At 40.9% G+C, this 13957-nt stretch overlaps 1 protein-coding gene across 1 annotated transcript; it reads left to right on the forward strand.

Annotated features, from left to right (window-relative positions):
• Positions 1-1198: 1198 nt before the first annotated feature.
• Positions 1199-5711, forward strand: LOC147900740 (aquaporin NIP1-1-like). Its single transcript, XM_087375727.1, has 8 exons — positions 1199-1255; positions 3202-3303; positions 3418-3522; positions 4029-4313; positions 4388-4612; positions 4837-5037; positions 5271-5332; positions 5480-5711. The coding sequence occupies exons 1-8, from the start codon at positions 1199-1201 to the stop codon at positions 5709-5711; spliced, it is 1269 nt and encodes a 422-aa protein (XP_087231853.1).
• The last annotated feature ends 8246 nt before the right edge of the window (positions 5712-13957 follow it).

Genomic DNA, 13957 nt, shown 5'->3' on the forward strand with positions numbered 1-13957 from the left:
AAACTCGGCTCTATTGACACCTATGTACATAGATAGATATGATATATAAGAAGATTGAAGTGAGGGGGACTAACTGGCAGATGCGAGGCATCACCTGTCTTTGATCTTTACTATTACACACATCAATCAAGGCGAGGTGAGGCAAATCTGATCGACTGAAGTGGATCATCTCTTAGCTTGACTGAGACATAAACAGACATCTCTCCCTCTCTCTCCTCTCTCTCTTTTACTCTCCCTCCCTCTCTTTCCTCTCTCTCTCTCTCTCTCTCTCTCTCTCTCTCTGTCTCTGTCTCTCTCTCTGTCTCTCTGTCTCTCTGTCTCTCTCTCAAACAGCCTACTGATAGTCAACTAGGCGAGGTGAATCTGATCGGTCGAGGCGGGTCATCACCTCGCTCGATTGACCGACACTAAAGGCTATAGAAACTCACCAAAAGGCTAAGGAGAGACTGCGGTAGAAAACAACAGGTTTTGGCAAGATGGTAGTAGCAGAAGCGGGGTCCTTTCATAGGATTTTGCCGCTACACCACATAGTACCGTCCTGCACCATGCAGTATGCCAACATTCAAGATTGCATATCCTTCTGAAATCGGACGATTGAGGGTGTCACACGTGCCGATATGACACCTACCACGCGATATAGGTAAGTTACCACATGCGGTGTCTCGTGGTGCTCTAAAAGTAACCGCACAGTGTAGATGAGGGATCGTGCAAGGCAAATGATACCGCTTGGTATGGCGCGATATCGTGCAATAGGCAGATCATGATACCGTGCAGTAAGATTATAAACCATGCTATGTGCTCCCAGTCGACAGTCAGTGTAAAGAACCACGTTTTTTTGCATTTAGGGCATTAGGCCACGATCTTTAATCGAAAAGTACATATTTTTATTTAAAAAAAACAAACTTTTTAAATCCCTGAGTGGAACAAAGGGAGGGTGAGGTGGTAACAAAAGAGGGAGTAAATGGTGGCCAACAAAGGTTCCTAAGATTAAGCCAAAATATATGAAAATGCAAGATTAAGAGGCTCTGTTAATTTTTTCCAAAATCAAAGATTGTGTTAAAATATTATGAGATCCCTAGTATGGTTTAAAATGGAAGATAAACTTAAAAACTCAACACAAACTATCAGAATGAGTTGAGCTAAACCTAAAATGTTTCCATTAGTAAAGACATGGTGATAGTAAGCATGTGCCGTTATAATGACCATGTGGATTGAAACTCAAATTCTTAAGACTCGCCTTAGGCGACCCGTCAAGGTTAGTGGTTGCGTGAGGTATGATCTCGACCATTAGATCTTCACATATTCCATCTCAAGAATAGGAGTCATCTAAGCCGCTGCTATTGCCTTCATACACCCATGTTGTGTGGTGTGTCACACAAAAAAGGCGTGCATCCTGTGCTCATGTACCACATAGCCTGCACTATCAACATTGCCTTGCTACTAAAAAATTATGTCCTTCCAATGTATGTCATTGCCAGCTATGCCATGCATCCAGATCACATTGTGCTTGTGCCACAGATTTGGCTTACTATTGCACCTGGTGCCCACTTATCGACCATGCTCTTGTTGGCCCTTTATTAGAAAGTACCATGGGTCAGTAATTTCTAAGCGGTAGGACAATCGCCTTCCTCGCATGCATTCAAAATTTCTCAGGGATCAAAGCTGCCCGAGTGTAGTGTGTGAGAGTTAAAAAAAACAAGGTGGAGATGCCACTAAGGCCCTGCCTTTCGGAGTGTCATTATAAGTCTAAGTGAGTGTCATTATAAGTCTAAGTGTAAAGTAGCTCCATGAATGTTTCCAATAACTTGTAAAAAGGAAATGATAGGTGTAAATTTGAAGGAAAGGAAAAGAGAAAAAGCAAGTGAAGGAGAAGGATTATGGGGGAAAGCAGGATGAGTGAAAGAGAGGAGAGAAAAGAGGGGTGTGGTGGATGGACCATTAAATAAAAGTGGGGACTTTCCTATTTTGGAAAGAGTAGTACAAAGGTGGTCTCATAAAAGAGACAAAGAAAGCCTCTATCTTTCGAAAGAAATACCTAACAAAAGACAAAACCATGAGGATCCCCATAACAAAAGACAATAACATTTAGCACCTCCACAAGCAAACAAAAACTTAAACCCTAAACACATGAAGCTCTTGAGCTACTAACCAAAATCAAATTAACCAAATGATCTAACTTCAAAACTATGGACCTAATGAGAAACTTACTAACCTGACATCCCTTAGGACCCTTGTAGGTAGGACATCCCTTAGGACCGTTGCAGACCTTGTAGGACATCCCTTAGGACCGTTGCAGGGCCAAAAAACCCATTTCACCTTAGCATCTTTATGCTCAATTTATCGACGTGCTGGCGGCCAAACGAAATTTGTCATGTGGCTCATCAGTTCTTGGACCGCATGAGTTCATTCTTGCGAAGGTGCGGCTGATTCCAAAAGCTCTACCGATTGAATCCCCTGCTCCGGCGATTATTTCAAGGTGTTGCGTTTACCTGCACGCGCCCAAAAGCTCAAGAGCGCATTTCAAATGACAAAATAATTTCGCTTGCTGTTTGCACCTAGAAAGTTAACTGAGCACGAAGATGCTCAAGACGGCCCGCAGTGGTTCCGTCAGGACAAGAGCTGTCTCTCTTTTCTCAGTTCCTCGTTATATGCTATCCCCACATGCCAAGTGCCGACGACGATGATCTCCGATGCAATATCATCGCTTTTAGATGTACAACTTTCCACTACTAACTTTTTCACTATTTCCACTAGGTAACGGATGATGCTCATCTTGCAAGTGCTGGCCGGCGACAAAGGAATCAGAGCATGATGTAAGTTCTTTTGTCCTGAAAGTAGGCGATTCAAGCACAGTAAATTTTGTATTCAAGCTATGCTCCTCGGATGCTCGCAGCTGGACCCTGGTGGAGTGCTCATGGAAAGATAGCGACAATGCGCTTAATTATGCTATAGCTATGCTAAAGAAAAAGAAGACAAGGAGTTGGAACTTCGATTATTTTAATCACTTCATCTGTGCATTTAAAAATATTTTCTACCGGCATGGCAGTAAAAAAGACTATCAACGCAACTCTCCATGCATAATCTTAGGATACGTTCCATACCATACAATGTTTAGAGCGGGCGAAGATGATAGCTTTAGCACTTACACGAAGAAATCAAGCTTAAAGTAGGAACGTAAGAGTCACACCGTTTGCCGGCCAGGAACAGTTACGTATAATAGCCTCTTCCGGGATAGCGATACAAGTGAACATCAACGTGACAGGCATCGGATTAAACGTGGAGCTCGATTCCTCGCCTTGGCATGTATAGACGAGATCCATATTCTCTTTTGTGTCTTGATTCTCGGCTCGGCTCAGGCAATTTTATTTACAAAGAAGCTAATTCACTGCAATTATCAATGATTTTGTGATCGGCCAGGTGGGACGGCTTACATATTTTATAAGCACTCCCGACAGTAGGTTATATCAGTTTCGCACTCCAAGAGATCGAAGCTGGTTGCTCTTGTGCAACAGCCCTGCCGAGGTAGCATTTGCAATATTCCAGTGAGAAAATTTGAGGCGGACACGCTCCTAGAGATTGCACCTGCCTGGATGTCTTAGCTCCATACCCTCTGATTATACTTGTCAAATGCGCACTCTCTGGTGAACATTAGCTTGCTTTGTCAATGAAATTCCATGTTTAATTTCACAATTTCTTGTTACCATGCGCCAGATTTCCTTCTCGACGAGAGTTTCTTTCATGACTGAGATTGCGTGGCTCATGTGTTGTTTATATCGCCATAATTTCTGCCTATGTTCGTCGAATATGCACTCTGAAGTGAAGAAAGTAGCTGAAATGCCTGAATCATGACAGAGATTGCAATATGGTTGAGCTAAGAAATGAGTTCCGAAATGCTTCAATCATGACCCAGATTGCGTGGTTGCTTGGCAGCGCTTGCTCCTCAGGTTATGCTTGCCTGGTGATTGCCAATTGAAGGGCTCCGTCGGTGTGCTCCACTAGTGTACGTTGAACCGAGCTATATTCTGCAGGTGAAGATGGAACCCAAAAGGCATGAAGAAATCAGAAACAAATCGCAGGATTCCTTTGACTTGCTAGCAGCTGGCATGCCTCCCGGCAAGGTGCGATTCGACTTTGTTGAATTCGACCAGAGTCACTCGACGATTAAGAATCCAATGAATCAGTCAAAGAACTCCGCGTTTGAGCTCGAGCCCATGAAAATGGACTCTCCCGTAATAATGGAGTCAGGCAACTCGGGCAAAATGATGAGCGCGTCTATGGAGGCCGTTGTCGCTAAACCAACTCTAATTCAGAAGGTGAAGTCAGAATATAATGCACGACAAAAAGCACGTTTCCGACATGGTAGTGACAATCGAAAGCTTCTTGGCAGATGATAGCTGAGCTCGTTGCGACATTTTTCCTGGTGCTTGCGGGGTGCGGGTCCATAATCGTGGATCGGCTGCACGGCGGGGACATTGCCCATGTAGCGATTGCAACGAGCTTTGGAGTCGCCGTGATGATTATGATCTACGCAACGGGACACATCTCCGGAGCGCATATAAATCCGGCGGTGACACTTGCATTCGCTACAGTGGGGAGGTTTCCATGGATAGAGGCAAGCAATTCGATCAACCCTGCATTGATAAATCAGTAGAAGAGTGAAGAATCGCAGTCTTGAGAGATTGAGGGAAAGCAATTCGATCAACCCTGCATTGATAAATCAGTAGAAGAGTGAAGAATCGCAGTCTTGAGAGATTGAGGGAAAGAGAGAGACGGAGAGAGAGCATTTCAATTGTAGAAGGTGCAGTAGGCTGTAATCTCGATATCTGTTTTGGACAGGTGCTGCCCTACGTGATCGCTCAGGTTTCAGGCTCCGCCTTCGCATCCTTGACACTTCGCTTCATCCTCCACGACGCAAAAGCAGTAGGGCTGGCCGTCAGCCAGCCTCCAGACGGCGCGCTGCAATCTTTCGTGGTGGAAGCCATTATCACCTTCATCCTCATGTTCGTCATCTCGGGGGTTGCCAGCGATTTTCGTGCGGTAAATGAACAATTTCCATTCTTTGCTTCATCTTTCTGCACTTGTTGAGTTGATAGTTCCATTGATACATTGCACAGCCTGCAATGCTGGGGTAGCGCTTACTAATGAGATTGCTCTGGCTGCAAACATCTATACTGATTCAGAGCTTACTAATCTGCATGAGCTTGCTACGAATGCAAGCATCGATACTGATCCAGAGCTTACTGATCGCATTGTGTTTTTGAGCTGGGCAGGTGGGAGAGTTTGCAGGGATCGCAATAGGGGCGACGGTCGCCCTAAATGGAGTGTATGCAGGGTAACCAGACTGATTATACTGGTTGTAATAGCGCGTTTTGCATCGACACGACTGAAACTGGTTCAAATAGCATGTTTTGTATGTGGGATGATTGTACAAGAGGTGCAATCGACATGGAATTGAGATTGTGGAGTACTAATTGTGCAGGCCGTTGAGCGGAGCTTCGATGAATCCGGCGAGGTCGATCGGACCAGCAGTGGTAGCAAGGAACTTCAAGTGGCTGTATGTTTACGTAGGCGGCCCGGTGGTTGGAGCCATTGTGGGTGCATGGATCTATAACGCCATCCGATTGCCGGAATCTCCTAAGCTGAAGATGAAAATGGAACAGGAGACACAAGCACCTTCAACGAGCTTCGTCAAAGCTTGGTTCAAGTTTTGATCATCAAGTTGAACTCATCAAGCACCTTGATTAAGTGTCGAAGACTTGGTTCAGCTAATTTTCATCATCATCTCTTATCTCCACTTTTACCCTAAACCCTAAACCCTATAGGGAAGGCTTCATCGATCAACACTGTCGGCTCTGTAGCATGCTACCTTCATCCCTTCAATCTGGTAGCTCCTCCGACTTCCGAAGACTCCCAAAATTTGGTGCATGTGGACAATATATCTAGTCTCTATGTCAAAATGACCTAGAGTACAAATAACAAGACCATGATGTTTATTATAACCTATATACAAATGACACATGTGACCCCCCAAAGACATGACGCGTATTATCATTACCAACGGTGATGAGAACACTCTTAATGTTTGCTATAATTATCTACATACAATTGTTTAAGATCTAAAACATGCATTAGGAACTCTAAAGTCTATTTCCACCTCTCAAGCATATTTTAAATTTAAGTAGAAAAATTCAAATTTGTGATTCGAAAAATTGGCCGCATAATACATATTAAAAATCCGGCGAAAGATCTTAGCATTAGTATAGAAAGGAACTCATTTTGGGGCCCTCTAAGAAATTCACTATTTACCTATTTTTATTGCACTCAAAATATGGGAAATGCCATAAAATACGGATACTTACTGCAAAAACGTCAGTTTAGTACTTAGGCTTCACATTTAATGCATATATAAGATCCTTAATTTTCTGTGCAGAATGTGATGATTCTGACATCGCCAGCGCCAAAATCATCACCAGCACATCTAGAGCAGGCCAAAACCCCTAAATCAACTCTGGCCCTTTTTCGGGCCTCCGAGCGTCGATTTTCGGTGTCTCCAGGGTCGATTTGGGGGAAAATCGATGCTCGGAGGCCCGAAAAAAGGCCAGCATCGAAAAAGGGCCAGCTTTTTCGGGCCTCCGAGCATCGGTTTTTGGTGTCTCTAGGGTCGATTTGGGGAAACCCCCAAATCAACCGTGGCCCTTTTTCAGACCTCCGAGCATCAGTTTTCGGTGTCTCCAGGGTCGATTTAGGGGTTTTGGCCTGCTTCAAATACGATGGCGATGTCAGATTCATCAGATTTTGTACACAAAATCATCTTTTAAAGCTCACGTATGTTTGACATAATAAAAGAAAAAGATTTTAAATGACTTATTTAATCTTTTTACATGGTTTTTGGTATTTTTTCAACATTACGTTGGCCCTCTTCCGATTGGTTGAGAGCCTATTTTTCTAAACCCTAAAAGGCTCCAAAATGAGCTCCCTTTGTTTCTAATGCAACGTCACATTTTGCCATGACATCCACTTATTAAAGTTTATTTGTACAATACTTATTCGTATGAATAATTTAGGTTATATAAGCTACAAATGTTTATCTCCCGCTTGGTTCTCTAGCCAAGCACAAGAGATCAAAAAAGGAAAAGAAAAGAAGGAAGGCCTATTAGGTCATTCTAGCAAGCAATCTTGAAAGCTTAAACTAAAATAGTATTTGTTTATTGCTTGTGTAAGTTGTAAGGGCACTATAACACGGGGTAGCTTACCAACGCTTGGCTATCGATGCTTTGCAAGTGTGGGTGTGGGTGTAAGAATCAAGAGTACTGTTGGCGGGCAGGTTAGGTGTTGGTATAAACACCAACTATGGTAAATGTTTTCCATACCAATGGAATTCTAGAACGTCGTTTTCAAGAAGACCCAAAATAGTTTTTGGCTACAAGTTTGGGCATTTGAAAGATTAAAAATATAACATTATATACACGAAAATTGAGATCAAAATACTCATATATTTATGTTGAAATTGACAGACAAACGTACAAAATGCCACTATCAAAATGAGAGGGATAAAGATAGGAAGCCTCGTCGATGGCAAAATAATCAATTAGTAGCATTTACATCAATGGCTTCATCTTGAGCCAAGTCTTGTGCACCAAACAAGCCTTTCTCTAAGTTTATGGAAAATCGATCACCTATATCATCATCGTCTATTGTATGTCTGCGTATGACTTGAGCCTATAGTTCACCCTCTTCTTCCCCAATGTTGTGATCTCCACCTTCCTCCATTATAATGTCATTATTGCCACCTTCTTCTTGGTCCATATCATCATCTTCATCCTCTTCCCTAGATCCATCAGATCTATTGGCGGCATCTCCTTGTCCACATACCTATCTTCAAAAATCTATTTTCTTCGATGAGCAACTTGGACCACATACCACCATCTTGGGTCAAAATGATCTGGATGAAAGATTACCTACGTTCAAGATGCAAATTAAATGCCATAATATTCAATTATATTAATTTATGCTTAAGTATATCTACCAATAATTCTTTGGAAATGAAGGCATGAGATTTTAATTAGCTCATTAGTATGTACCTATTCAAAATTCTCGTGAAGAACAAAAGTATCACTTTCATCGATTTAGGGTCTCATGGAGTCAATGGCAAAGAAACCCCGGCTCTCTTTCCTAGCATTGGGACCGTTGTAGATAGTTTTAAACCATTTCACATCAAGAATGAAAATACTTAATTATCTAAAAGCAACTTCAGAGATGTCATGTATAGCCCCACAATAATCTACCTACGAGGAGAGAAGATTGGTTTGCTCGGCTATCTTGTACAAAGTTAGCCATGACTCCACAATCATATGTGACTCTCCTTCGAGCAATGTGTTCCACACAAAAATGCCATCCAAATGACCATAATGCACTTTACTTTTTGTACTACAAAGGAACATCATTAAAATAATGAGGATCATGCATTTTGCAATTGTAGCGATTGTGACATGAATACCCAAATTAAGGAGGAAGGTAAGAACTTACATGGGATCGCATACATTCATGTGGGGGTTAAAGGCCACTGTGCTCTCAATGTAAATAGAACAGAAGAGGGTGATAGAGAGGGAGAGCCAGAAGAGAGCCACACAAGTTTTGGTGGGTGCAGAACACCCTAATCTTCCTACGTCCGGATGCTCGTTTGTTGGACCCGCTCGCTTAGGCCACCATTTCTGACTTTGGCTGTTTTGGTGATTCGGAGACGGGCTAAAACTAATCTTTGCAAATTTCTGTGTGATTTAGTGGAGTATTCAAGAAATTCCAAAACTCTGTGTTGACGTTTTCTCCTTTGTTTGGATTTTCTTCACATGTTCTACATAGTTGCCATGTGACTTTATCTGCTAAGGTTTCTTTCTTAAGGTTTTATTTCTGGTCAATTGAAAGGGTTGACTCCTCGCTTCCCATTCATCGGTTGGGATTTTGGAGTCCCAACAGAAGGGAGATATATACAGATTGTCTTGCTGAGTGCGATTCCATGTTTTGAGCCATCTCAGGTACTACTTTCAGTAACGGTCAATGTCGTGGGGTCGTGATTTTTGGGACATATCTTATGGAGATCGCTCTGGTTGTAGTCTGAGCCATGTGCACTCATTCATAGTTTGCATTGGGTTGCAATGGATGCTTTAGAGGCCATTTGGATGCATTTTGATCCTTGTTGGATGTGCTGATAGGCCTAGATTTCCTTGTGGGATGATTTGTTGGTAGACGTTTAGCACACAGATGCTATTTTATGCTGAGGAGCTCCCCCTCCTCCATGGTATGGTTGTAGCCATGACGGTGCCATGTAAGAGGAGGGAAAGCCCTCAAGATGAGGGCTTGCGGCCACAATTGTGTCATGTCGGAGGGGGGGAAGCCCTCAAGAGGAGGGCTTCCCCTCCTGCATGGCATGGCCATGGTCATGGTATGGCCGTGCCACCATGGATAAGGGGTGGAGCTTTGAGGAGGGCTCCCCCCTCCTTTGAGGAGCTTCCTCCTCCCCTCCTCCCTCCTTCCTCCTTTCCCTTGCCTCCCCCCTCCTCTATCCTTCTTACTTCCTCCGTTCCCTTCCCTCCCCCTCCTCCATACTTCCTCTGCTCCCTTCCCTCCCCCTTTTCTGCATGCCTACCTCTCTCTTTTTTCCTTCCCCCTTCCTCTCTTCCTCTTCTAGTTCCCTTAATGAAATTAAAAGACAAAATAAAAGCTGGAAGAAGGTGGAAACTTTCTTACCTGTGATTATGGAAGTATTGCATGATCTTCTTCATCTTCTTGGATTTCACCTCTTTCACCTCCAGCACAAGCTCATTCCTCTTGGATCTTCTAAGTAAGAAGTGATTATGAAGGATTCTTCTAAATATATAGTGATAATTTTACCTAAACATAAACTATCATATTTTTTAAACCCCTGTTTAAATATAAACACTCTTTTTAGACTCTCTTCTTTCACTCCAACACATACATACGGTTGTCATTGGTGAGGGGCTTGGTGAGCAGTGATGGGTGTTCTTGGGCCGAGATTGGGAGCTCGTGGGGCTAGGGTGAAGAGCGATGTAGGCGCATTGGGGCTAGCATAGATAGGGTCAAGAGCAATGTGGGTGCATTGTGGCCAGGGCCTTGATGTAGTTGGGATCAACATGAGATCTCAAGGGGCCAGTCTGGACGATAGGGTTGAGACCAAGGTGGGGGTGCATCGGGACCATTCATTTCATAGCAGTCATGCCACCTTACCTGTCACATATCCCTCTCTAAACGTAAACAATCCTTTTACACTCTCATCTTTCAATCCAACACATACATATGATCACCATGGAGCGATGAGGTCAAGGGGCTCAATGGGATTGGGACTAACACAAGAGCTTTAGGGGTCGGCACCGACAAGATTGAGATTGATGGGAAGCGCATTGAGGCTATTCATCTATCCTTCCTTTCATTCCTACTCCTCTATGTTTCTCTCCCCTTTTCCTATCTTTCTCCTCTTTCCTTGTGCTTTTCTTTATATTGTCATGGATTACCCTAAAAACTATAACATTGAATTTAAATTGTAAATCACATTTGATTAACCCTAAACCCTTTATTGGAAACCCAAGCCTCATAAATTTATACCAACATGCAATTTAAACTAAAAAAAAGTAATTTAATAAAAAATTATAATTAATAAGTAGATTATTAAAAATAGACTAATCTTCTTTGTAATTTGCTACAGGGTTGCTTACAAAGGAAGGTCACAAAGGAGATGGCTACAAATTTTATTAGTGGGATGGAGGTGATATTATGTTGCAAAAGAGAAGTAGTTGCATTTTTTACAATCCATGATAGTGATTCAAATTCTATTTGTTACTTTAAAAGACTTGGCCAAGATAAGGTGGCTGTTATTGTATCAAATATTCTTAGTGCACATATTGAGCTAAAGCATAAATGTGGAGATATGGAAATACTTGGAAATGTTATGCTCTATAATACTTCCAAAAAATCATTTATTGCAAGGGACAGAGATGAGAGTTTTCCAATACATGTCAAAGTGTATATCTTTGGATTTTAGAGTGGGAGATATTTTGCAAATGATATCATTTGCAAATAAGAACATAGCAGAAGGTCTTGTATTGGGATTTGAGCAAGTGGAACAGTGGTCATTTGCACAGAAGTTGTTGATGATGGTATGGATGTTAACAGTACCTCATTGGATGGTCCCTAGTATGAGGTAGGTAAGGATTTGAGATGGAGCATGCAAGTTTTGAAGATTAGAAAGAGACATGTGGTTTCTAGTAATAAATAAAAGGTATACTACAATATCAAAGGACTTAAAGAATATGCTAGATTTGTCCATTCAGACATGGATAGTTCATGGACATTGATAAACTTGGTTGTGGAACTATGAAAACCATGCAAGATGTGTCAATGAGCAATGTTGTCTCATGAGCGGAGAAGTTTCAAGGCTCTCGACACTCTCAGAGTATATTTAGTACAAATGGCCCTAATATTGTATCAAACCCTCCAAGTTGTGAAGTTATGAAACCGATGGAAGGTGCATTAATGAGTGTTGTTCTCTCAAGAGTAGAGGAGTTTCAAGGCTCAAGGGGGGGGGGGAGGGGGGGGCTAACTCATATATATGTAAACATAGCACATAGGTTCAACAAAAGATGTTTTAAAATCCTTTTCTATGGACTTTTCACATACAAAAGTTATCATGTAAAGTGGGTATTCATAGATTGAATAGAAAAAGAGTTTGTTTTATTTTGGATAGATTTATAGATAAGGGGTTTTACAAATAGGCCTCAAACACATGTGATATATAGGGTTTACACATAGTGACCCCCCCCCTCCCCCCGATTTCAAGGATCTCGACACTCTCAAAGTGAATTTACTAAAAATGGCCCTAGAATTGTATCAAACCCTAGACTTATGAAATCCATGAAAGTTGCATTAATGAGTGATCTTCTCTCAAGAGTAGATGAGTTTCAAGGTTCTTGACACTCTCAGAGTACCTTTACTAACACAGGCCCTATTTAACCCTCCTAGATGTGGAGTTATGAAATCCATGGAAGGTGCATGGATGAGTGATGTTCTCTCAGGAGTAGAGGAGTTTCAAGGCTCTTGATACTCTATGGCCACAGTTAATGCAAATTCTCCTACGATTGTATCAAAAGCAAGGATGAGATCAATGAAGGATTATTTGGTATTCGACTTTGATTATGATAAGATCAAGGATGCAACATTCCATGAATACAAAATGACAAACATATTTGATGGGTAGATGCACAAAAGCAACCAAAGAGAATAAGATCAATGAATGAAGATATTATGGTAAATGCAGTGGGACTTACATCTCTTCTAAGGTAGTTTCAATGGCAAAACTACCTTGGACAACACTTTTAAAAGTGACATATATTTCACATCCAATGTCCAAATATAATCATTCAACCACTCAAATTGATCAAAAAACCCCATTTGAGCACATATATGAGGTTATATTTTCAAAGTTCTTGCATATATACTCTTAAATATTACATGTATTTTATGAGAGTGATATATAAGCCCAAGTTAATACTTATTTATAGTAATTCATATCCGTAAATATCTTCTTATTTATGCTATAAAAACACTGGAAAGCTCTTGTTATGTTGATATAAATGTGTTTAATAAGTAATTATATATGTATAACAATATTACATTGATATTGATTATGAGGGATGTTTCTTAAAGGAATTATTTTTCAACACTTTTTAAGGTAATAATAGGGGTACAAAGGGGTGTCTATGAATTTAAAAATTTATGTTATGTAAAACTGAATGAGTGACTAGTCTGCATATTTTTATAACAAAGGGATCTAGTTCTAGTGAAGATAAAAGTGTAAAAATCATGTTTCCTAAAGAAATACAAATTTTTAAATCTCTTGAAAAACACGCTTAGATAAACCTACTCATAGGTTTTTGCTCATAAAATTGACGCATCCTATGCAATTTAAAAAATAATTTCCTTCATCTTAATTAAAGTATTTATATTAATATCTAATATTTTGCTAAAATATTGTATAGGAGCCACTTCTTTTGAATATCTACGAACATTTGAAGGTGTTTTGTATAACACCTTCAAAGAGGCATGTGCAGTCAAGGGATTACTAGAATATGATGAAGAGTGGCATGAATGTCTACATGAGCCTTCTCAAGTTCAGTCAAGGCAACACCTTCGGCAATTGTTTGCTACAATATTGCTCTTCTACGAACCCAAACATCCAAAGGATAAATTTATGGAATCTATACGAGCCTGTCTTTTCTGAGGATTTCATTTATAGGTTGCAACAACAAAGATATTATGTTAATGTTAGAGATATTGAAGAGATGGCTCTCAATAGTGCTTTATTAGATCTCCAAAGAATATTGCAAGCAAGTGATAATATCCTTAATGACTATCCTGATCTACCACTTCCTGATGAAAGCATTGCAAATGGAACGAATAACAATTTGATGATTGAGAAACTTTGTTATAATAAGGACGAGTTATCCTTACACACACACAAAATATGTGCATCACTTAATTTAGATCAACAAAGGGCATTTGATATTGTTGTAGATGCAGCAAACAAATTAGAGCAAGGCGGTGTCTTCTCCTTAGATGGACCTGGAGGCATTGGAAAAAAATTTGTCTATAAATGCGTGCTTTCACACTTTCAAGGTGTTGGATCTTCAGGTCTTGCTGCATTACTCTTGCCTGGTGGTTGTACTGCACATTCTCGATTAAAACTACCTTTAAATCCAGATGAGAGCTCCACTTGCAAGATATCTAAAAATAGCCATCTAGCAAAACTCATAAAGAATGCCTCTTTGATTGTTTGGGATTAAGCACCCATGACACATAGACATGCATTTGAAGCACTAGAACGAACTTTGAATGTCATTGTGGGTTGCAGTTCAGAATCTAATAAGCCATTTGGAAATTAAGTAATCCT

The sequence above is a fragment of the Dipteris shenzhenensis genome, chromosome 6 (assembly GCF_047967505.1).
Source record: "Dipteris shenzhenensis isolate YYH24624 ecotype China chromosome 6, Dip_SZ_1.0, whole genome shotgun sequence".
Lineage (NCBI taxonomy): Eukaryota > Viridiplantae > Streptophyta > Polypodiopsida > Gleicheniales > Dipteridaceae > Dipteris > Dipteris shenzhenensis.